The sequence below is a fragment of the Strongylocentrotus purpuratus genome, unplaced genomic scaffold, assembly GCF_000002235.5.
Source record: "Strongylocentrotus purpuratus isolate Spur 01 unplaced genomic scaffold, Spur_5.0 spur5_scaffold_13, whole genome shotgun sequence".
Taxonomy (NCBI): domain Eukaryota; kingdom Metazoa; phylum Echinodermata; class Echinoidea; order Camarodonta; family Strongylocentrotidae; genus Strongylocentrotus; species Strongylocentrotus purpuratus.
Window position 1 is genome coordinate 29,862,880 of NW_022145598.1, and position 24,643 is coordinate 29,887,522.

A 24,643-nucleotide genomic window follows, 5' to 3' on the forward strand; every position below is an offset into this window, starting at 1 on the left:
GTTGATGTAGACTGTAAACCACAACTTTTGATCAGAAAGTGATATTGTCCTTATTTCAGTCACATAAAAGTTGAGAAAAAGAAAAGAAAAAGGATTTTAATGAGAATGAATTGAATTGGGAGAAAACCTCATAATAATGATTCAGATAGGAAAATTAGAGATGCAAGTGAAGAGAGGGACAGAGAGGGGGATGCCGTCTAAAGATATAAGAACATTGTAAAGCGATTTGAGAGAAATTTACAATTATTTTGGAGTGAGAGAGAGAGAGAAAGAGAGAATATGATTTAATTATACACATCCACTACATATGAATGATCAATATAACTTAGTGATTTTGTTCCAAACAGTTAATTAAATGCTTTGAAATAAAGTCTCCAATTTAATAAATCTTAAAAACTTGTGACCTATCCTCAATTGATGTTCACCGCCTACATGCTTTGAAGATTTAGCTTTGATTTTTGCTCTTCACATTGACATTGTCTCTGTTAGTTTAACCCTTAAACAGTACTTGTCAGTTGATTGTCACTCATATTTAAAGTGATATATGAATAAATGGAAAACAAACAATTCGTTTTGAGATAGATATCACATTTTACAGGCATTCCACAAGCTGACAAGTGATTTGGCCAGTGCAAATATCCCTAGGCCCCTGTTAGCAATTTGTTTGAATATCGTTATTGCTGCTAAATATCAGATTTATTCTGGTAGCATCCATATACAACTTTAAGCAAACAAATAAGTTATGCACAGGGGGATTAGAAAATGGAGATGGGTATTTTGTGGTATTTTAAAAATTATTATTGACCTGGTGCATTATGACCGCTTTGCAAGATATTGCTTTTATTATTCTATATATAGAAGTGGTTTTCTGTTTGAAAATTCTGGAGAAGTTATGAATTTGACTTAATATTTACAGAAGATATTAACTGTATGTTATTATGGTAATAACCATTCACATTATACATATTCCTTATTTAATACAAAGTCTAGCCATCAATGAGTAAATAGTGACATCTAATGTTATTTTATGCAAAGTTTAGACACAGTGGATAAATGATTACTTGTAATGTTTAAGTGTAGGCTTCTAGCCTTTTCTGACTAAAACATCCATTATTACAACTCCTCTCTTTTTGTATTGTATGTTGAGCAAATATTTAAGTTTACATACATTTTTTCTTTCAATGATAAGAAATATTAATTAAAGTGAACTTCCAACTGGACATTTATGCTTTGGTTGTAGCTAAGTCATATTATGACTGTTGTATTAATTTAAAGATTTGAAAAAACTACAGAAGTTTAAAAATTACAATCCCAGTTCGAAATTGCTAAAAAATAACAATTTGTTTACTCAATTTTGTTTAAATCCTCAGATCTACCAAGTAGCCTATGTGATCGTCAAAGCTGCAAATTCACCGCGGCCGGGGAACTGGATCCTGGAGCGCTCCTTAGATGGGGAAATGTACAAGCCCTGGCAGTACTTTGCGATTTCAGAGAGCGAGTGCGTTAAAGAGTACGGCATCGTTCCGTCGCGGGATATGCACCGCTTCTCGCGGGACGATGAGGTCTCATGCACGTCGCTCTACTCCAAGTTAGAACCGCTAGAGAATGGCGAGATACACACGTCAATTATTAATGGGAGACCTACTGCTACAAATCCGAGCCAAGTTTTAATAGTAAGTACAGTCAAACCTGCTTTAGTGACCACCTGTATACAAAGACCACATTTGCTCTAACAATATACTTGATTGTTTCATTCATTTAAGATATGATTTGGGTACCACTTAAAACTGTTTTGATCGTCAAAAATTCACTTTTCTAAATGTAACTATCAAATTTGGCAGGCTATGTGTACCGTGTTGTAGGGCAACAGTAGAATCCTACTCACCCATTAAACGTTGTCAGACTTGAGTGCCCAATTTGTAGTTGATAAGTTTTTTCATTCAAAAGTGTTATTCAAATACCTTTTTCATCACCCCTTGGCAGCTTGCAAATATGGCATTAGAAAATGTCAGCTCCAAATCCAATTTGTAAGTTAATATATGTGTGAAAAGAACTTGATTTCCAATCAATGAGGTGAATTTGTAGTGGACCATCATTGAGAACTGAAGTTTGCCTGAGAGAGTCTTGTAATGGATGATATTTGTCATAAATATATTAACTGTCAAAATTTCATAGAATGTAGTAATAGGATTGTATCTGTGTTAATAGTATTGCCTGGAGTAAGAAGAATAATTTAAAGGTTTTGTGTCGTGGCGGCAATAACAAATTTTAAACTTAAAGTGTTCCCATTCACCAATTTTATTCTTTTCTGTATGCCAGGGGTTCCACATTGCTATACTATATTCAAGATATGAGCTCCAAAATCTATTTTTATTAAGTGATATTGCAAGTTTATTCTATACTATTTAATCAACATAAAAGCACCTGTATTAGTTGACTAGTCAACACTTGTATGTGCTCCCATAAATAAAATAAAAAATTGCCTTTAGTTTTATAAACAAAAGATTTTTTGTTGTTAATATTCTTTTGCCATTATGGCCACTAATATTAAGCATACGTGTGTAAATCATGTTTTTAAGTTCAAAATCAACTTTGGGACTTTTCTGGCATATCCTTTAACAAACCTAATGCACTTATGAATGAAGGCCCTTAAAATCTTGGCCTACTGCACAACAGTGACGCAACTAGCGATACCAATTCTAATCAGCTTCCAGCTACTACAGAGAGCGATTGTATTCTACTTCCTCTCATAAAAAGATGACAACGTTTGGATTTTTAGTAGAAGCTTATTGTGATGGAAAATTTATTGTGCTTACTCAGGTCAAGTCGAGTATACTTCGTAATAAATCATTCTATTTTTCACAAACTCTTTTAAAGATATCGTAGTATCGTTAAAAGAAGATATAATAGGTCTCCCGGTAATGCTAAGGGGAACATTCCCAACCAAATAATAATGAGGTTCACATGACATTCCACTAACTAGAAGTTTAAGTTTAGGTCATAGTCTTAAACTTTGAAGATCTAGTTAGGGGCATCGTGTGGACCTACTTGTCACACAAACTTAACTCAAAGTTGCAAACTACCTCAGGTATTAATGTTAGCGCAATAACTACAAGTACATGTATGGTGCAGGGGGGGGGGGTCCACACTTGAAGTTATGTGCCATGCAGAAGCACTTAACTTTGAGGTTACGTCAGCTTTAAGTTAAAATTAACCTTTTTCGTGGCTTATAGACAACTTTAAATACCCATTGTTGCTGTCCTGTGTGAACCTTCTGGGTTTAAAAACTTAATTTTAAACTACGATGGATCCGTGTGAACAGAGCTAGTATCAGACTGAATGTCTTTTCCTAGTACAGGGACAATTGTTCTCTTGTGTTGCATGCTTGTAATGATGAGAACTGCATGCAGGGAGCAGAGATCGTAAAATCAACTATTTGGAGAAGTAATATTTCATGTCCATTTGCCTCAATTTGACCGAGATCTAATCAATTGATAACGGCCTGAACTAAATTTGCAGATGAGTTGACTATGCACTACAGCTGAAAGAACTTTAACATGTACATTTACTCTGTAGGAATATTTTCCCATTTATTATTCAAGACTAGATAGCGGGAATATTTCTCACTCTCAGTCAGATTTGAATTCTGTAAATTCCTGGGAGTGGAACATTTAATATGTCTTTGCAGGAAAATGTGTGCAGAAAATTTGTGACATGAACTAGTTAAAAAGGATATCATTTGCTGAAAGCCGTTTTGGAGGACATTTAAGTCCCCCTCAAATTTTATGCTTTTGAAACTTTGAATAAACTTCTGTCTCTCGATGGCCGATGTGTGAGAATCAGGATATTGAAATGGGAGTCCTGCATGTAACCACATTATGGAAAAGAAATTGTGAACGAAACTGACACCCAATGCAATCAACAGGTCCCATTTTATTCAGACTGAAATTCCTACACAATAAACCACCTTTTCACAGTTGCAATCTTACAAGTGACGCCATGCATGTTCCAATCGTGTCATGTATCACTTACTCTTACTGTAGGTTCATTTTTGTTGGTTGTCAATGTAGAATGAAAAGAACACCAAGGGCATCAAGTATGTTATCCAGAAAATCTAATTGATTGTAATTGAAAAATTTAGGGTTCTATGAAGTGAGATGCAATTGAATCAGAATCAAATTATATCAAGGGCTGTAAAAAGAAAATGACACCCAAATTCTTTCATATTAATCCGTCTTTCTACGGTTGTAATATTACAAGTGTCATTTGCAAGATGCCACAAGTGTTCTAAACTTCTCGTATATCACTGACTCTTAGGTGTCTTAGGGGTCTCAATGTAACATCATGAACAGAATACCAAAGGCTTGAAGAATATAAATTTGAAAATTTAATTGACTGTGACTTAACAGCTTGGGATGACCAAGATGCGTGGCTTATAATCATATTTATCTAGGAATGTTAGTTAACAAAACTGACACTTTATAAACTCACAATGTTGCAAGTGCCACTTCTCCGATGGCACACATGTTTTTATCTCCTCCAATTTTAAATCTCAGTTCTGAAGGAAAACAGTTGTTGGTATATTAATGAATAAAAATTGCTCATGGCTTCAATTTGAATGTAATTTTGAAAATAATAAGGCCTATATAGGAATGTTTGTGTGACTTCTCTTCACTGATGAAGATAGTGATTTAAACACATTTTTACAGTGATGCAAAATGAAGCTTATAATTTGTAGGCAGCAAGACGGAAAGAAAAAAAAAAGAGAATGAAAAGTTGTTTTAAGAATTATTTTTGGGCATGATCTACAAAATCTGTGACAAGAAGGAAAACCAAGACAAACAACAACAATTAATAGGGGAGGGGGGTTGGGGGTCTGGCATATTCTACATACACCTTAATTTTGTTCAGATGTCTCTAAAATTCATGTTCCAGTCATGCACATGACATAAAATGATAATTACAAGAAATGGTGCCAAAGTTTTTTTAACCTAAATACAGAACTGACCTTCAGTTGAACCTAGAGGTCTATGCAAATGTTTGGAATCTATGAAAAGATTGTTGAACTTTTAAAATCATAACTTGCTAATGCAGCCATCATGGAGTTTTGTCGGTTTCCTCTTTTTTTCTTCTTCTTTTTGCCCAACCCACCAGGTAAATCATGGAACTTTGTTCAACGTGCTTGCCCAAACGACAACAAGAGAAGAATTTAGGGTGTCTCTTGTTTGGAAACGTTCAAATCTCCCCAATTGAACCTCATCTTGTGTGGGTTTAGAAACGGTTTTATTTCCCCAAAGTCCCAACTGTTTTCACTGCAAGTTCAAGCAGAAGACCGTAAGATAATAAATGGCATTTTTACTAATATCAGCCTTTCACGATTCCCTATTTACATTGCCTCGTGGATTGAAATCCATTGTAAAAAGTGTGGCTTTTCGACCTTTTATTTCACGCCTCGAGCAATGCGTCTATTCAGGCGTCCAGAAAGGAAGTTTTTCTTGGTCTATTATTTGCTTCTTTTGCCTGCTTTTCTCTCTCCTTGTACCCAATTCTTCTTGTCATAGTGCACCTAAACAAATAGTTGCATGCGAGGTGGCAGGTATTGGCCGGTCTTACCCCATTTACTCAGCGAGATATAACCAGATTCAGTCCCCAAATAAATAATACAATTTTTTTGGAAGGCTTTCAAGGACATTGTCTTAAATTGTGCAGCACTTTGTGAATATAGATTAGGCTTTGTATGCTATCTTACAGAGTTTTCATTAAACAGCTAATCCCAAAGAAGTAGGGATATTTCAATTTTGAGTTAACCTAGGAAAGCGAAATTACACAGAGGTGGACCCAAATCATTAGAATATGGAGCTGGTAAAAAAAATGCATTTCTCGATGAATATCGGCTAAGAATTTTTTCTCAGTATTACTCAAACTCAAGATCACCTTTAATGAAATTGTTTTGAAGCCATTGATATCAATGTTAAATATTAATCTTACTATTATCATTTGATTTAAAATTTCATCAGCAGCTATACATGTAATGTACCAGCAACAAAAAATCTATATTACAAAAAATAATTAAAAACGATATTTAATACAGGGTTATCTTAATGACTTTGATGGTAGACCTACCTAGAAGAACTTTGTTGTTTAATTTACTTCTAATTCAATTCAATATCTTTCAAACATTAATCTTCTTGCAGTTGAATGTTACACATATCAGTGGACTTATGAGTTATACAAAAAGTTACCACAAAGAATAGAGAGAAGAAAGAGAAGATAAGTGGTAAACTTAGATAAAAACTAAAAAGCGGGCTACAGTTCAATTATTGGATAATCGAACTATAGACCCATGATACACACATAAAAAACCACCATGTTTGTACAATGGCATGATGGCATAATGATTGGGGAGGAAGGGAACAATCTGTGATTGCGTTGAATCTATTTGAATGCTCGCACTCTAATACCGCTTGACCTCTCCATGGTCTAGTTTGAAAGTACCCCAATCAAATATTGACGATGAAAGGTAAAGTTTTGATATGAAGATTGCTCTCTTTTCATCCCCATCTCACTCTGTTGACGGAGGTTCCCCCTTTGAAGATGATGTGTTCCCATTATGCCAAGATTAAGGTTTAATTGTTACAGATTTGTGTGAGTGGTCTTAATGAGAGGGGGAGGGAGGGGGGGGGGGGAGGGGTCACTCTTCTCCAAAATGCTGCGACATTACACATTGATGTATCTGCAGAGAACCAGCACTATACTATATGTTTAATTTCATTTGATGCTCATCTGGTTTACAGCGTATAATTGATATGGATTTTGAAATGTCAGTATTTTCTGTACAGAGCCCCCTTAAAAGTGCTAGCTGCTCACCTTTTTTTTGTGGAAAACATCTATGGATAGATCCTACTTTTTAGACAATTCTCTGCCATTACCGTCGAAGTTTAAGTGCTATTAAGTAGCTTATCTTTAAGATACCTTTTAATGCTTATTTCAGTGCAATATTATGTACATCAATTAATCTGAAAAGAGGGTTATTAAGAGTTGTTGTTCAGGTCATGAATCTGGAATTGATGTGAACAGATCTTCTGTTTGAACAGGGATGTTTTTTTTTGTAATGAGGGATAAGATTTGAGCAAAGGCTCTCTGCAATTATTTGCTCTCCGGTTTGAGAGGACAAAAGCAGATGGGTTTCTCTAGTTGACCTAAGAGGTGTAATGATGTCCTGGCCGCTTTATGAAATCATATTATCCAATTCAGATCTGTCCTGTGGTCCCCAAACCAATGAGAAACTTGGTATTGAGTGGTTTTCTGTAAATCTGATTCCCTTTCATACTTAATCCTCCATTTGTGTTTTTAGATCTTTAGAGAGGGAGAAAAACGCGGCTAATTTGGTGATAATATCCATTTAGGATAACACCCTCATTTGTGGTTCCGTGGATCAATGCAGTTGCTATTCAGCTTGTAAAAATATTGAACTCGTAAAATAAAAATGGGAAATTACGTGTAGATCGCTCTAGCTCAGATTCATAGTGCAAACAAGTAGCATGCTTGAGTGAAGTTAATATTTATTACTTGCAATTATGTTGTCATCTATCATAATGATACCCCTTTAATCATTGAACATTCTAAAATTCATTTATTAAGTACATAAAAATCCACATGCTTCCTCTCCTTTGTCATGTTTTAGAGTCCACTGATTTAACACTCGCTATAAAAAAGTATGGTTATCTATCATTTTGTTCAGAGAATTGAGTACTTCATGGCTCGTGTTGATAATTATTAGAACAATTTAATGGCATTGCCTCACCACAGCGTAATGGTATAAATGCAAGTTTACACAATTTGTGACAAATTATATTGTGTTTTAAAGAAAGATTTTAGCTGCAAACTACCAGTATACCCAAAAGGCTAATTTAAATAACTAGTGTATGATCCCTCTGCTTCACAAAGAGATGCTGATTTTGCACAACAATTTTTGTTTTGTTAATTTGTTTGTTATGCCTCCACCCACCGAAGCTAGTTTATGATTTTTTTCTTCCATCTATCATAGATGGAATGATCTCTCTGCCTCACAAAGAGATGCTAATTTAAGGATTTTGCACAATTTGTTTTGGTTAATTTGTTTGTTATGCCTCCACCCACCAAAGATGGTACCAGAGGCATGAGTTACTATTTTTTTTAAAGCTTCTTAACATTTAGACGTGTAGTATAAATTTTTCTGTATTACTTGATGTGATAATTGTATATTTCTGTTACTATTCATATTTTTCCTTGCAGGATTTCACTTCAGCCCGCTTCATCAGACTCCGCCTTCAACAGATCCGGACATTACATGCTGACCTCATGACCTTTAACAGTAGAGGGATTAGATACGTTGATACCATTGTATCAAGAAGGGTGAGATAACGATGAGCTTCATTTTTTGATGGTCAATGATTATTTTACCTTACTGGTAAGAAAGCACGAAAGCCAGGGGACCGAACACTTAAAGTCCTCTCTAAGGGACTTGGTAGTGAGGATTAAGCACATTGACTTGGTTTCGAACCCGGGATCTCCCGGTTACGAGACCACTGCTCTACCACTGAGCCACCGCGCCCCCACTTCCACCTAGAATTGAAATTAAATTGAAATTGATGTGAGAGATAATGCAATTTTGTGTTACCTGAAATTGAAATGACAATTTTGCCATTAAAAAAGAAAATCGTTTGTTTGGGATTTTGCATTCATGCTAATTAAGGGGACACTTTTCCTTTGTATCTTAATTTGAACATTGAAAGAATAAAGCAATGTGTTCATTATAGAATGAAAGAAAAAAAATATACTTTGTAAGACAGATAAGTAGCAATAAGTGATGCATCCTGTTGAAAATGACAAATTTATGGAAATGTTTTATTTTTCTTGTTTTTCAGTACTATTATTCCATCAAAGATATATCCATAGGAGGGCAGTGTATATGTTTCGGCCATGCAGAGCAGTGTGTGTTGAATCCTTCTGCTGGTCCTAATGATCTGGTAAGTATACTGTATGGTACCATGTTACCACAGAAACTCTGTGGTAACTCCTTGGTTGAAAGATCTACATTATGTATGGTAAAGAATGGCATGGTCATTTTGCAGCTTTGGTATAAAGCTGCAAATATATTTCTTCAGATTTTGTTGATTCTGATTTTTTATTTTAGATTATTTAAAGTTGTGGATAGAAAGTTCTTCATAATCTTAAAGATGCTTCAAAGATTTATTTGGAAAGCAGTGAGATAGATAGATCAGATGGAGAGAAAGTCAGAAAGAAAGAAAGAGGGAGGGAGAGAGAGAGAGAGATAGAGAGACAAAAAGAGGAGTGTGTGTAAGTGTGTGGGAGAGAGAGAGAGAGAGAGAGAGAAAGAGAGAGAGAGATTTTGACAGAAGAGAATGAGAAAGAAAGGATTAAAAGAAAAGAGACAGGGCTGATATATTTTACACTATAGACAGATTTTTTGGGTTAAATATGAGGGAGAGACAGAGAACATGGAGACACTCTTCATTTCACTGTAGGCATCCCATTTTTCATTTGGTCTCCTCTCTCTAAAAGTTCTCAAAAATAAATTCTATCAATCAAACTTCTAATAGTTCCCAAACTGTTTATCTCTAGAGAAAAATCACTTTTTAGGGTACAGTTTGAGGGTGTGCTTTATCTCAATTCCAAGGTTATCACTTTTTTCGAAGATTGGTTTTCAATCACTCCCAGAAGAGTGATTTATTTGAAAAATCACCTATCCAGCAGTTTCTCTTTCTGAGAATGAGATTCTTTGTACCAGCATGGTCAACAATTTGACCATTTGTCGCTGTTCATCTTCAAACTATTTCTGAGTTGGTCTGGAGCGGCCATAAGTAAGAATGAAGTCACACTACTTGTATCTAACTGCTTCATCAAAGTTGGAGAGTAACACACATATTTGCAGGATGTTTTTAGTTCATGTGTTATATTATACCTTATGCAGCAGATATGTAACTCTGCATTGTGGGGGCAAGTAATGTAAGTGGATTGAACCGTTGAGACTCAAAAGGGTTTTAACTTGTATACTTTAAGAAAGATTTAAGGCTCTCAAAATTACTTTTGTAGTTTAGTAGGATGACTCACAAGGACGGTGAAGGAACTTTTAAAAGTACCTTCTACATTTATATTTCCTTTTTTTTCTTCCTTCTTCTTGTGAACCAAGTGTGTATCGACTAAACCTGGCGCAGCGTTTTGTACCCAAATCGTACATGTAGGCTTCATGTGCACAAGTCTTCCAGTTGCAGAAACAAATGTTCTGGTCCCAAAAGGGTTAAAGCGCCACCTTTAACACCTTCTCTCCATGTCCCAGACATGCATCATGGAATAGTGATTACTATTCACTATTCACCTTGAAATATATATATACTATTTGCCTTTGGGGGTGTGGCCCCTTGTAGCGATCTGTCCTTGAGATTGAACCTGGCAAGTTCACAAACAGTGGCAAGAAATCCACCAATTATTCAATATGACTGCATTCCTTGGAATGTCCCAGGGTCAACAGAGGGTGTCCTCAAAGGTCAGAGGTCATCCCAAATGTGCTATCTGCCGCTGACATGCATGACATGGGATAAGGGATGCAATGAGTATGTGTATCGTTTTAGTAATTTGCAAGGCGGCAGAAGTTAATCAGGGGGACCCCCAGAGTTACGGCTTGCTGACGATCGATGGATGATTTCTCAGGGTCAAAATAACATTGACCTTAGTGATAAATACATATCTCATATTTCTGTTGTGAGAAGAGTTCTTCAGCTGATGTTGTTATGTGTTGCAGTTGGTAAATGGATGTTGAGAGTAATACTGAGTGATGGATGAGTGTTGTGCTTCTGAAGCAGAAGTTTTGGAAACTTGTCTTGAATTTTTTGCTACATGTAGTTTGACCTTAATATAGACTGGATTAAAGATGGAAATGTCTTGTACAGTGTTATTTAATTTAATCTAATTCAGGGTTTAAAAAAAATCATGTGAATGTACATGTAGATACATATAAAAGATATAAAGGGTCTGTCACACTGAAGTCATGGGCTTGAGGTTGATGGGTTTAACCTGTAACATTACATGAATAGCAATAGGGGAACAAACAAAACTAAATATAATAACATTAAAAATGATGATGAGAGCAGTCAAATCTTGAGGAAACAGTCTTCCAAGAAATGCATACAAATGGAAGAAAATGAAAATCTTTCTTGGTAATCTTTCTTGAGGGTGTGTAGAAAGAAAGATAACCAACAGTCTTTTTCAAGACTACACCAACTGTCCTTTTTAGGACTACACACCCTCAAGACAGATTACCGAGAGTCCTTTTCAGGACTTCTCAATCCTCCCTCTCTCTCACATGGTGCACCCGCAAGCCTACTGTATTTCTTGTGATGTTGCTTGTAATGTTAGTAACATATGCACTGTATGAACACTTTAACAAATTAATGTTGTTTGCCATTGTTTAATGTTCTATTATTGTGTCTAATTAATTCCATTATCTCATTCTACTCCTTGTTTTCTCAGGCACTGAAATGTATATGTGAGCATAATACCTGCGGTGATCAATGTAACCAATGCTGCAGGGGTTTTCAGCAATTTCCATGGCGACCAGGCAATACTGACTTTGGCAATAGCTGTAGACGTAAGTATTTAAAAAGCCTCATTTTCCCCTTAATATTCCTCTAAAATCTTCAATGCAAGTGTACTTCTTTTGAGGTTCAATCCTCCTTTGGCAATTGCTGTAGACGTAAGTATTGTAATGAATAATGTTTTCCTAAGAATGCCAATTCCTCTGAAATGTTTGATGCGATGTACTTTTGAGTACAATTCTCTTTCTTTTGGGTGTACAATTCAAATCAGACTTGAGCCCTTTTATTGAGAAAACTTAACTACATTTACCAGTTGCAGCATCTCAAAATGCCTCTGCTTCAAACTTGAATAAGATCTCATATTTAGGTAGTAAATATCTGTTTGCCAATCTCCAAGAATTATGTACATTACTACTTTGTATATCAAGAGTATGACTCTTTTAACACTCTTCTTCCATCTTGTACCATCTTGTTTGTTGAGGCTTGAAGCATCAGCTTATGAGCGCATCTTGACAATCACAGCATTATTACGTTGATAAGGGTTATATTTGAGAGGATGGTGATGCCAATGCTTTTCTAGTTCAAATTTGAAGCTGTTAATAGATGGCGCTTGGACTGTCGATTGGGGTAGCCCGTTCCAGTTGTTAATTGATCGGGTATGAATAGATTTCTGTCTTCTGGAAGTTGTTGTTGTTGTTGTTGTTGTGGGGGGGGGGTTGATACAGGGCATTCTCATCAATGTGGAGAAGAGCCATGTTTTCATGTTTGTGTTGTCACTTTTCACCTGAAATTTAATGTTATTGATAAGAGAGAGTCTTGTGACTTTCTTTGATGCTAATACCTTCCCACATAACATTATAAGAATCAAACATGTAATTGAAATTCCATTTTTCGTTCCAGCTTGTAATTGTCATGGGCACGCTGATGACTGTTACTATGACGCCAAGGCCGACGCCCAGAGCCTCAGCATAGATGAAGATGGGAACTACAATGGGGGAGGAGTTTGTGTAGCTTGCCGCGACAACACGGATGGACTCAACTGCCAGACATGCCGAGATGGATTCTACCGCCCTCTAGGGGTGGAGCCTACTGATCCCTCGCCATGTAGAGGTAAGGATGTTATGAAAGAGTCCTTTATTCAATGAACTTGATAATTGATTTGCTTTTATGTAGAACCTGAATGAAATTATTGGAATGAAATTAGTTCCAGTTTGATGTACATGTATCTTCAATGACATATTAAGTACATTCAAACAAAATCAGATTAGAAAATGCCTGAAGTTCTGAATTTCCCCTCTTTTCAGTGGAATCTGGTTCCAGCAATCAAGATAAAGTGTATGTTGTCAGCTTATGCAGTCTGAAATGAGTTCAATAAATGTAGTGCTTTCTGTGCAGTTCATTCAAAAGTACATATTAAGCCCTTCAGACACATTTCACACATTTGAGATGATTGTGTGTGTGTGTGTTGGAGGGGGTTCAATTTGCATATAAGCAATATTACTTGGATTTATATACTGTATGTGTACAATGATGTACATTTACTGTAGTTTATTATCAAATCTTGACTGTCACTGTCTGAAGAATCAAACTTATATTTTCCAATTCTTCTTGTTACAATGTTACAGAGTGCAGATGCAGTGCCATCGGTACACAGCCAGATTCTAACAACAACTGTGTGAAGGACGAGCGGAGCCAAGTCAATGATATGGTAAGTTTATGAATGTTTAGATTCTTTGGGAAGCTTTTTGAGAGGGACTCCTCAAGAAAGAATTAACATAGTAAACTCCCTAAAAGAGAGATTGAATGTTTGAGCTGAATATGGACGAAAAGGAAAAAAAAATATATCAGAAAAAACAGGAGAGCGAGTATAAATCTGTTTTGTTAATAATTAAAAAAAAGAAGAAGTTCATTAGTTCATTTGTTTTCCATAACATTAAACGTACGAAAGGCTGCATATAAGTGAAATAACTTCCGGTACAAACAACTGTACCAATTCCAATATGATTATTATTATTTTTAAAGGTAAAGACCAGTTATGGTCATGCGATTGCATTGTGAAAGAAACGTTGTGGAGTCAATCAGAAAAGGTTGATCATCTAGCAGCATCTAGCATCTGCAAGGTTCTGGAATTATCAAAATGATAAGAAATTTGGCCCATTCTTCGTAAAGTTGCAAGCACTATACACAGAAAGATGTATATGGGACTACCCTATATCTCTCACAGACCATGAGAGAAACAAATTTTCCAAATATATAAATTAGTAGGCGGTTTTTCAGCAAATTTTTTATCATCATGTATTAGTCAAAACATATTCTTTCACATGATTGGTAATGAGAGCTTCCATTTCATTTTTTGAAATTGGGGCGTTTCCAATACTGGTCTTTACCTTTAACTCAAATACAATCAAGATGCAAAGAAGTGAGTAGGAAGGAACATAGAGGATGAAAAATGGAAAATTAAAAGGAAGAGGAAGGAAAATGATCGGAAAGTACAGAGGAAGAGTCAGAGAACTTTGAATTAAAAGCAATTGCTTTCTGTCCAAATTCTAATTTCCTGAAATGACGTTATTAACATTTAACCCTCCACATTCAATTCTTCTATTAAAACTAAACTAATACTCAGAATGATTATTGGCAATCACATTAACTATTCCCTGTGGAGCTGCACATTTTGTCCACATTTTATTTGATTTAAAGAGCGTTTGTTGATGGTATGTTCTGGTGATGGTATAAGATTTCTTTTCCCCCTTTTCCCCCTTTTCCCATGGGAAAGAATATAATACTGAAAATGTTCCACAAAAAGCATTGCTCTTTATATACAGTGCTGTTATGTTTCTGATAGGACGAGGATTTGTTTTCAACTGTGGACTAAATTCTGGTTCCACATAAAATGTAGTCCCCATGTACGCACGTCTGTGTGCAGTACATTTCATTGTTTGAAGTGTTTAGTCAATTCATGATGATTTTTAAGATTCCAAAGCCTCATAATACACAATAAAAGTATATTGTTAAGGTTCAGAAATTTGTCAATTGGGTTTTTGCATTCTATCCACTATTGTTTCTATTTAGTACATAATCATCCATTTAGAATAACTTTTACATTTAGATGGTTTCTTTCATTTACTTTCAAATTGCAAGACCATTGTCCAAGTTTTCCTTTAATGGCTTCATAACCTCTCAGTAATTGCTTTGTTTTGTTTATCCTTCTCCTCTACACTAGAATCCAGGGGACTGTTTCTGTAAGGAGGGCTACGCTGGCCCAAGCTGCGACAGGTGCGCTCGTGGTTACCGTGGTTACCCGGACTGTGAGAAGTGTCTGTGCAGCAATGCTGGCAGTTCTAATGAAGACCCATGTGAAGGGCCATGTGTATGCAAGGTGAGGTGCACGTCTGTGTGTCTGTCTGTCTGACTGCCATTTGGTCTAATTTCTATTTGGCCTAATCTCCAATCAGTCTACTACTGTAAACGCTGTTATTTTTGCGTGATTAATTTTTCGCTCTGAGCGACCCCAAAACATATTTGATGGTTCTTAAATTTGCGCTGCACGCAATTCAGCCCGTTCAAAGCACGCATAAGAAATCATGCTTATATTTTCGCGAGTTCTGAAATTCGGGCTTGCCAATCTTAGAGCGAAACCCGCCCAAAATTAAATTTACCGTGAATATTTCTACTTTTACAGTAACATTTTGGTCTATTGCTTATTAAGTCTAATTTCCAGTCGGTTTAATTGCCAGTTTGTATAATGCCCATTTTGTCTATCATCCATAAGGTCTAATAATTATCTGATGGTTATTATTATTTATGATTAAATGATTATTAGGCCATATGAATAGAACACAAACTGGTTGTAGATCAAACAGCAATACACCATTGAGGACCACTTCTCCGTGAAGACCACATGTCTATAGTTGCCAACTTGTCTGCCTCACTGTAAAAAAAAAAGGAAAATGCATTGTAGAACCTGACCAATCCATCTGTCAGAAGTGAATGCTACTTTTCATGTTATCCAAAGATGACTTTTAAAGACAATTTCGACTATGACATTCTTCAATCATTTCATAGACCAGGGATGCCAGTTTTCAGACAAAAGCCTGAATTTAGGCCCTGGCGATTTACTTTCAGGTCATAGAAAGGCTTTGTTGTGTGTACAAAATAGCTCATTCTAGGTGATTTTCAGGCCCTCTGATCGATTTTTACTGGCATTTTATATTTGTCATTTCATCTCCTCTCTCCTCGTAGCCTAATGTGGAAGGATCTAACTGTGACGTGTGTAAGAGAGGGTTCTTCAACCTCGCAGGTGATAACTCTGATGGATGTGGGGAGTGCTACTGCTTTGGCATCACTACTGAATGTACCAGTGTACCCTGGGGAATCGAACAGGTTTGTAACAAAGATAGTATAATGACTATTTTATGATTCTTTCGATTGACGTCACAAATCCCTGCAGTGGTCGGAGAGCTCTTCAAGTGCGAAAGTGGGGCTTTTTTTTTTACTGTTTTAAAATTGATAATAATCCTTACCATACTTTGAATGTTTCCGCAGGAAATTTTGATAACCTTGTTCGATTTAACCTTCCCTTTAATATACAAGGGTACAAATGAAATCAATATTTAAAATCAATTAATGTCTACTTTAATGTTCATTCTATCTAGGTAACCACGCTGACGGGATGGTTTGTGACTAACGTAGAGCGTTCATCCTATGCCTTCCCTGATACCACGGGCGTGGACATGCTCTCTATCAACCATTACAAGGCGCTGGAAGACCTGGGGGATGGCATCTATTATTGGTTGGCTTCCAGAGAGTATCTTGGTAACAAGGTAGGTCTGTTTGGTTACTGCTTTACCCTATGACGTGTATCATTCATTCCATTCTAAAACTTCCTCTTCTATCTTCTCATTCTTCTGACTCCCATTCTTTACCTTCTCTTTCTATTTTTCTTTTTCTTACATCCATCATCCATATCATTTCATTGTTTTTGTCTGTATACTTCGCTATACTTGGTACTTATTTCTTTTCTTTTAATTATTATTCTTCTACCTGATTATGAATGACACTGTGTCAAAATGCTTTTGAGGAAGTCAAACTCTATAAGCTATGCTGTTTATTAAGTTCCTTTAAAAAAATGCCAATAAATGTCTGACTTGTCCTTGTTTATTTTCCAGCTATCATCTCATGGAGGTTACCTGACATTCACTGTGAGTTACAGCATTCAGAGAGGGGACGTATACCAACAACCAACCAGAGATGCAGACATCGTCATCGAGGTATGTCATGAATTCTTTTACTTTCACAGGATTGTGTAAGTATACTGTTATATGCATGCCTAGAGAGAAGGGGGCAAATGCACTTTTTTGGGTGCCGACACGGCACTTTTTGTCCCTTGGCAAGGCATTAATCTACATTTGAAACTCCATACCCAGGAGAGAAATGAGGAGGTGGTAGGATGACGAAAGCCTTTGTGTAAGTAATTGCCATACACTGTATGTCCCCATATGGTAGGAATACTCCCCAGAGAATGGAGATGGTGCACATTGTGCGTGGATGAATCTGATGACTGGGGTAATAATATCTGTAAAACGCCTAGAGAAGATATTTTGTATGAAGCGCTATATAAATTCAGATTATTAATATTGATAAATGTTAGAAATTTATTATCCATTGCCTGGTGGAACCTGGTGGTCCTTGTATAAAGCCTTTGGGAATAAGAGAATTCAGCAGTCAACAGGTTAAGATGCTTAATTGGTGATATCATCGTGAACAATTTGGACGAGATATGGACTGAAATGTGTAGTATACATTGTTGATGCAGTCAAAGAAAGGTTTTACAATTGGAATAGATTTTTACTGAAATGTTCAAGCCCTTCTGCCTGACAAGCAGTACAATGATTGTGTGTGTTCATGATATATAGCTCCAGGGCAAGCAAGTCAGTCATTCTGGCAGACTTTAAGTTGAGAACTCTTAGCAATACCTATCAGGCAAATCTTGAAATCTTGATTCCAATCACATGTAGTATTGAATTTCATATTATTCAACAAATCATTATAAATGATGTTCAAAAGTGCATTTAGTGAAAGGAAATGCTAAAATAGAAGGGCACACAATATATCAAAAGAAAATCCAAACGATCCATTGAACATGTTTTTTGCAGGAGCTGCTCCCAGCTCCAACCATTAGGGTAAACCCTTTGATTATTCAGTGTCACCATACTGTGAATATTACTCTTGTTTCTCAAGTGTAACGCATAATACCATTATATATTTTTTCCAGGGTGACCGTCTGCGTCTCTACCAGAGCTTCTTGTACATACGTCCCGAGGAGGAGCGGACAGCCAGGATCCAGATGGCTGCTACGAATTGGTTCGTCCTGACCCCTGATGTTGACCTCTCGGCCGGGGTCATGGGTCGTAGGGCAACACCAGAGGAGTTCATGAGGGTCTTGTCTGATGTGAGAGCGCTGCTGATCAGGGCTTCATATAATACTAGACCAATAGAATCAAGGTAAGAACTTAAATTGAAATAATGTTATATCTGGATATGTCGATTTCCTCATCTTCACTCATTCATTTTTATCAGTAACAATCCATTTCTTCAAAACTAATCTAGCTTGTCAGCACATTTATATAGATTTATGTTCATTTGTTGGAAGCAAAGAGCCAAGAGAATCAAGGTAATAAATGACATTGAAATAATGGTATATCTGGATATGTATGCTTCCTCATCTTCACTCATTTATTTGTTATCGTTTATCATCTGCTTCTTCAAAAATAATCTAGCTTTTTAGCACATTTATGCAGATTTATGTATATTTATCACAAGCAAGGAAACAGATTGGTATTCTATCAAGGATTCATGTTTGACATATAATTTGTAAACATGTACATGCCAATGTGGATCTTAGTGGAAAAGTGGGAGGGGGGGGGGTGCACATTGTGAATCCTTTTTTACATGAACTGACATGTGATTTACCTTTCAAAAATGTTGACCTCTGATGGGAGTTTTTGTTCCAGACTTTACCCTCCATCTACCCCTTCATATAGAGTGCAGCATTATAGGTAAATCCAACAGACAACTACTCTAAGAGAAAACATACAAATCAGAGATGCAGACTTGTGAAAGTTTGAATTAAATCAGACAACAAAATCAGAAAGTTATAAGATTTGAAAGCTGTAATCACTATAGATATGAGCAATTCAAATTTGATGAATTGGTAATGTCATCGTGACAAAAGGTGCTGGACTACTATCCCATTCATTTTAACACACAAATTGATACAATGTCATTGTTTTCAAAATGTGCAGGTTAAAGAATGTTGTTCTTGAGGAGGTCCAGAGGACAGCGGTGACTGCATCGTTCCTAGCCAGTGTAGAGCAATGTGAATGTCCACCAACCTATGAGGGTTTTTCATGTGAGGTAAGATCAATCTTTTCTGAACCCTTGCTCATGCAGGGCCATCGCTCTGGAATGCTCTCCCTAGAGAGATTCGTAACAGCAGATCAGTTGAAGTGTTTAAAAATGATCTAATAAAGTCTGTGTTTAATTCTGCATGTAAGTAATTGTTCTGTCATTTTTGTATATTCTATCTTACTCCTATTCCTTTGTTTATAATGCAGATGCTTTTATGTGATCACTTTTTTTGTTTCACAAGTTTCACATTTCTAATACAGTTAATCTGCAATACAAATTGATGGACAAGACAGGCCTTGAAAGGATACAGATTCTGATAAAACTCTATGCATGAACCATAAGAATGACCCAAATTAGGCAATATGAGAATATGAATTTGTGAGATGTTCTGAACTGAAATCAGGATGGCAAGCACTGCTCTCTTTGTACTTCGTACCATTCAGAAAATTAGTTTCACATGTACCTTTGAACAAAAAAAAGTATCTTTGTCTTTATTTCACAGTACCGGTATATTATGTTGTATTCCCTCTCCTTTTAGAAGACAAAGAAATATACAACATAATGTCTAGGTGATGATTACTCATGGTTGCTACTTATCTTTTTTCCATTTGTCAGTCATGCGAGTACGGATACCGGCGTGTGAACAACGCCCTCTACGGTGGGGTTTGTGAAAGGTGCGACTGTAACAACCATTCCCCGGAATGCGATCCTTACATGGGAGAATGCTCAGTAAGTTACTTGCTGTCCTTCTCATGATACTTTTCAAGATCAATTGCACAAAAAAAAGAAGAAGATATATGAATTTATGTTATAAGTCGGAAAGAAAAAGGATGGATTTGATTGATGGAAGACGAAGCATGTGAGAGTCTTGACAGAGAAAAAAATGCAAAAACACAGAGGGTGTCCTTGTATTTTGCATTCTATAGGAGTAATATTACACAGATGTGTTTTAAACATTTAAAAAAAATTATCAATAGAAAGTTGAAGTAATTCAACATAAAGTTGTAAGACATCTCAGGAAACATTTCATGTATTTTATAGACAGAAGTTGGGAATAACATTATAATGATAGGATAAACCGGAAATTCACAATGAAATTGTACCTTTACCAACTGTCTGTATTGTCAAATGTCAAATGTATTTTTCAGCAGGTAAATAAAAGTTGTCTGTAGCATTCTGTTTAGGTTACAAGGTGTTCTAAAGAGTTTTAAAATATTGTTGGTGTAACAATTAATTGATCATGGAGACATTTCCAATTTGTTGGTGTTCATATACATTTCCACTGTCTGCTTTTTTTTCCTCCAGCAATGTGATCACAACACATATGGACCTCACTGTGAGTCCTGCTTGCCTGGTTTCTATGGTGATGCAACATCCGGTCTAGCTGATGCCTGCCAGCCCTGTGCTTGCCCCAGGGAGGACCAGGGATCAAGGTGAGGAGTCATACTGTAGACGGGTCTTGGACCATGTTACTCGAAGCTGGAGCTAGCCCCGAGGCTGGCCCCAAGCCTGGCCAAGAGCCTGAGCACATCTCAGTGTATATGAGTACATGGACTGTAGAATCTACAAAACTGAAAATGTTATTTAAAAATATGAGTTTCATAACCTGTAGATTATCTGTCAAGCTATTTCTATATAAGTTTCTGTATTCATTGTTGCAGTGCATTTTGTGACAGTGAAGGTGGGGGGGGGGGGATCTGAATTGCTCTTCTCCTTATTGTGATATCAATGGTTTTATGAGTTACATGTATTTGTGCCATGATACAAATGGAATTGTATCTGTCATATTGTAGTGAACATTAACTCCTCATCTTAATTCTGATGTTTCTAATTTTTCATATGATAAAGAGTAGGTAATAAAAGTAGGTAAAATATTAACTTTATTTCATGACACAATAAAATATTTTACATCATTTATGATCGGTGTATGTTCTCTTTGTGTTTAGTTTCAGCCCTACCTGTATAGCTGATGATCGATATGGGTTTGTTTGTAATCAGTGTGCTACTGGCCATGGAGGACCGAGATGTGATAAGTAAGAGAACTTGTTTCTCAGACTTTTTGTCCTATAAATTGTTGCAGAGTTTAATGCTGCCATTGACTTTACTCTCTTGTTTCTAAAGACTAAAAGCTTTCTTAAATCAATATTTTGAGATACTAACCTTCATGAAATGATTTAATTTACGTTAATTATTTTTTCAACAAGCCAATCTGAAGTTATGTTTGCCTTAGTAGTGATAATATTTTTGAAGGAACAACACTAAAGCTGACTGTGTCTCTCTATTTCCACAATATATATATTCTGTTTGGTGTAATTTTACATTTTGGAGGGGTTTTGTGTACAGATACAAATAAGTGTATGTCTTTCATGTTACATACAACAAGATGAGATGGATTTCTCAATCTATTTTAAAGTACATGTACATGTTTTTTCTTGCTTGTATATTTGTTGGTTTGAATACTGTTTTGATAATTTCCAATTTTTTTTTACTTCACCCAGATGTGTGGATGGTTTCTATGGCGACCCCATGACCACCGGCCTAGCCTGTAGGCCCTGCTCGCTCAACTGTAACGGTAACCTTGACACCTCTTCACCGGGCAGCTGCGATACCTACACAGGGGCGTGTCTCCTCTGCAGAGAAGGGTCCGTCGGGGACCACTGTCAGAGGTGCGCCCTCGGCTTCTACGGGGATGCCATCCAGAGGACCTGCCAAGGTTAGTTGGGAAAATTAAACTAAGCAATATTTATTGTTTATGGATTCTTCTTGGACTTACCTTTACCTTTTATTTTATCTCCAGGCAAGGAAATGCTTGTGAAATGTTTAGAAACAAAGAAATATTACTAATTAGTTATTGAGGATAGCCAAAAGGAAACTAGTTCATAGATTTTCTTCTCACTAGTTCACAAACATAGATGAAAACAACTGACATGAATATTTAGCAATGTCAATATTTCGACCTATGTTCATCTGCTCCTGATAATAATGAAGTAATAAAATATTCTGTGATATAGAAGAGAAGGAAAGTATGAGATAGTAAATATTTTGTTTGTACTCAGGACACAGTTGCATGCTTCTTTTATGCTTCTTTTTGAAGCATTTAATGATCAACTGAAATGAAAAGAGAAAATCTAATGGGAAGGGGATATGGATATCCATTTTGTTTTTGAAGTGATGTATTATGATTATAATTTCTGTACGTGGAGATATTGATAAGCAGCCCTGACATACCAATTTGTATAAACATCTCTCATCCTGTTTCCAAATTCTTATTTCCTTTCCTCCAGCATGCCAGTGTCACGAGGCAGGTTCCCTTTACCCTCAGTGCGACGAGGTCACAGGGTCATGTCAGTGCAGGTCAAATGTCACAGGTCGGCAATGCGACACCTGCTCGGTAAGTTTGTAGACCCCCTACATATAATCCATGTTACCCTGAATCAGATACCCCTGATGGGGTGTGCCTGGGTCTCTGGTAGCGCTGGATTTAATTTAATTTCTTGTTATTTTTGTCCGATTCACTTCATCTACGGTGTCGTTTGGAATTTCAATATTTAGGCCAGGGATTTAGGTGATGTGTTATCGAGGGAATGTGATCTGGTTGTCAACAATTTTGCTTTACATTAAAAAAAAATTGACAGTTGGATAAGAACAGCTACATGGAGTTGTACATTTGCTTGTGCATTTTTTATGAAATACAGTAAGAAATAAACATTACAGGAAAGTGCAGCTAACAAATTGAGTTTGCAAGGGGGAATGATTATTTTGGAGTTGCCTATTTGTTGCTAAATTTTCAAGCTTTTGCTGTTGCTACATGCATGTATACTAGAATCAGTGCAAAAGTCCACATTCTGAATCGATTATGGCATAAAGAAAATTTCATCAAAAAAGACAATGCAATATATTTGCATATCCATTTTTTGTATTAATACTTCTTGTGATTTAGCTTTCAAGACCAAATGATATGTATATATATATATATACATATATATTCACACATTATGCCATAAAATGAGATTCCTTATTTCTATTTAGTCCAAGGTTAGCCCTTTCACTGTTACCCAAATTTTGAGGTTTCATATAATATTTTTGAATAGGGGAAATAATGTCTTTCTTTTGCTCGATCCAATTCATGAAATATGAATTTACATTTCAATTATGTACCAAAACAAGTTACAATATACTAAATTAAGATCACAGAAATATGTTACTTACTTGTTTGTAAACTTGTGGTACTGTCAAGGTTAAACAAAGTTATTCCATCTCTCTTTTTCTAGCCTGGACACTTCAACCTAAGCACCAGGGGTTGCCAGTCATGTGACTGCCATCCTACTGGCTCATTGGACGATACCTGTGATGTCATCACGGGACAGTGCAGTTGCAAGCTAGGTGTATCTGGCCGGCTCTGTGACCAGTGTATGGCAGGTTTCTGGAACTTTGGAGAGAACGGTTGCCAATGTAAGTGATGATAAGGATTTGAATGAGAGATTTAGTGATTCTGAGATTCACATCCTTTGATCAAATTGTACCTAATAAGTGTAGGACAGAGATTTTAAAGGAGCGAAATGGTCAGCCCTTTGTTGTTTTGGGCGTCCATGCCAGAACTTCTTTTACATCTTCTTTTTTTGTACCCCAATGCAATAAAGTACATTTTGAAAGATTGACTTACATGTATGTTGCAACAAATGGTATTAAATTGTAGGCAAAATAGATTCTTGAAGCAGATATATTCCTGAAGTTGATCTATTTCTGAAGCAGTTATTTTCCTGAAGTACATGTATATGTAGATAAGTTTCTGAAGTAGATTTAATCCTTGAAGTATATATATATTCCTGGAGTACTTGTGGATAAATACATGCACCTGCAGCAGATTTACATGTACATGTATTCCTAAAACTGATATATATTCCTCTTTTCTTTACCCATAGCCTGTGAATGTGAGCAGTCTGGAGGTCTATGTGATTCTTTGACTGGTCAGTGTGGTTGTCCAGCCAACGTCATTGGTCAGCGGTGTGACTCCTGTGCTCCTGAGACATGGGGATATAACTCTGTGTTTGGTTGTAAGGTCAGTCCTATTTCCTGTTTCTATATAGATCTCATTTGTAATACAGCTGCATCAATTTTGTAACTAATATGCTCACAGCCAATCAGAAACTTTTAGTTCAGTCATATCAATCTCTGTAACTTTTTTCTGATACAATGCATGTTTATGAAAAGGGCTCTTGTGTTGTATTTTTCTTTATGATTCCAAAAACTTTATTTTGAAATTTTAAAGAGTTTGAGTTCATAGAAACTATTATAAAGTTTTGTTTTTTTCCTTTGTAGATAGCAAAAAAAGACAACAGAATAAAATGTTTTTTGGGGATATTTTGATTAGCAATTAAACAAAGATTTGAAGATTATTTTGTGGTGTAATGTATACAAAAAAAACATTTTCATGCAATCTAATCATAAATGCGAGTTAATAATTTTTGTTTTTGAAGATGTCTTTATTCATTTGCAACTACCTTTTTTTTGGTATATACAAAATTAAAGGTTTTATCATGTACACTTTATGTTTCACCCTCAGCCATGTAACTGTAGTGATGTAGGATCATCAAGTCAGCAGTGTGATCTTATTACAGGACAGTGCAGGTTAGTCATCAAGT

At 36.1% G+C, this 24,643-nt stretch overlaps 1 protein-coding gene across 1 annotated transcript in view; it reads left to right on the plus strand.

Moving 5' to 3' along the window:
* LOC587274 (laminin subunit alpha-2) overlaps nucleotides 1-24,643 on the plus strand; it is a 60,131-nt gene that overhangs the window by 13,939 nt on the left and 21,549 nt on the right. Inside the window, exons 2-21 of the mRNA XM_030983687.1 lie at nucleotides 1,371-1,673; nucleotides 8,275-8,394; nucleotides 8,907-9,008; nucleotides 11,530-11,647; nucleotides 12,495-12,704; nucleotides 13,220-13,302; nucleotides 14,815-14,970; nucleotides 15,834-15,974; nucleotides 16,247-16,414; nucleotides 16,760-16,861; nucleotides 17,866-18,095; nucleotides 18,896-19,007; nucleotides 19,617-19,730; nucleotides 20,307-20,434; nucleotides 20,948-21,034; nucleotides 21,500-21,714; nucleotides 22,286-22,392; nucleotides 23,273-23,453; nucleotides 23,924-24,060; nucleotides 24,565-24,629. Coding sequence (XP_030839547.1) covers nucleotides 1,371-1,673; nucleotides 8,275-8,394; nucleotides 8,907-9,008; nucleotides 11,530-11,647; nucleotides 12,495-12,704; nucleotides 13,220-13,302; nucleotides 14,815-14,970; nucleotides 15,834-15,974; nucleotides 16,247-16,414; nucleotides 16,760-16,861; nucleotides 17,866-18,095; nucleotides 18,896-19,007; nucleotides 19,617-19,730; nucleotides 20,307-20,434; nucleotides 20,948-21,034; nucleotides 21,500-21,714; nucleotides 22,286-22,392; nucleotides 23,273-23,453; nucleotides 23,924-24,060; nucleotides 24,565-24,629 — 2,879 coding nt within the window. The remainder of the gene's footprint in view (nucleotides 1-1,370; nucleotides 1,674-8,274; nucleotides 8,395-8,906; nucleotides 9,009-11,529; nucleotides 11,648-12,494; nucleotides 12,705-13,219; nucleotides 13,303-14,814; nucleotides 14,971-15,833; nucleotides 15,975-16,246; nucleotides 16,415-16,759; nucleotides 16,862-17,865; nucleotides 18,096-18,895; nucleotides 19,008-19,616; nucleotides 19,731-20,306; nucleotides 20,435-20,947; nucleotides 21,035-21,499; nucleotides 21,715-22,285; nucleotides 22,393-23,272; nucleotides 23,454-23,923; nucleotides 24,061-24,564; nucleotides 24,630-24,643) is intronic.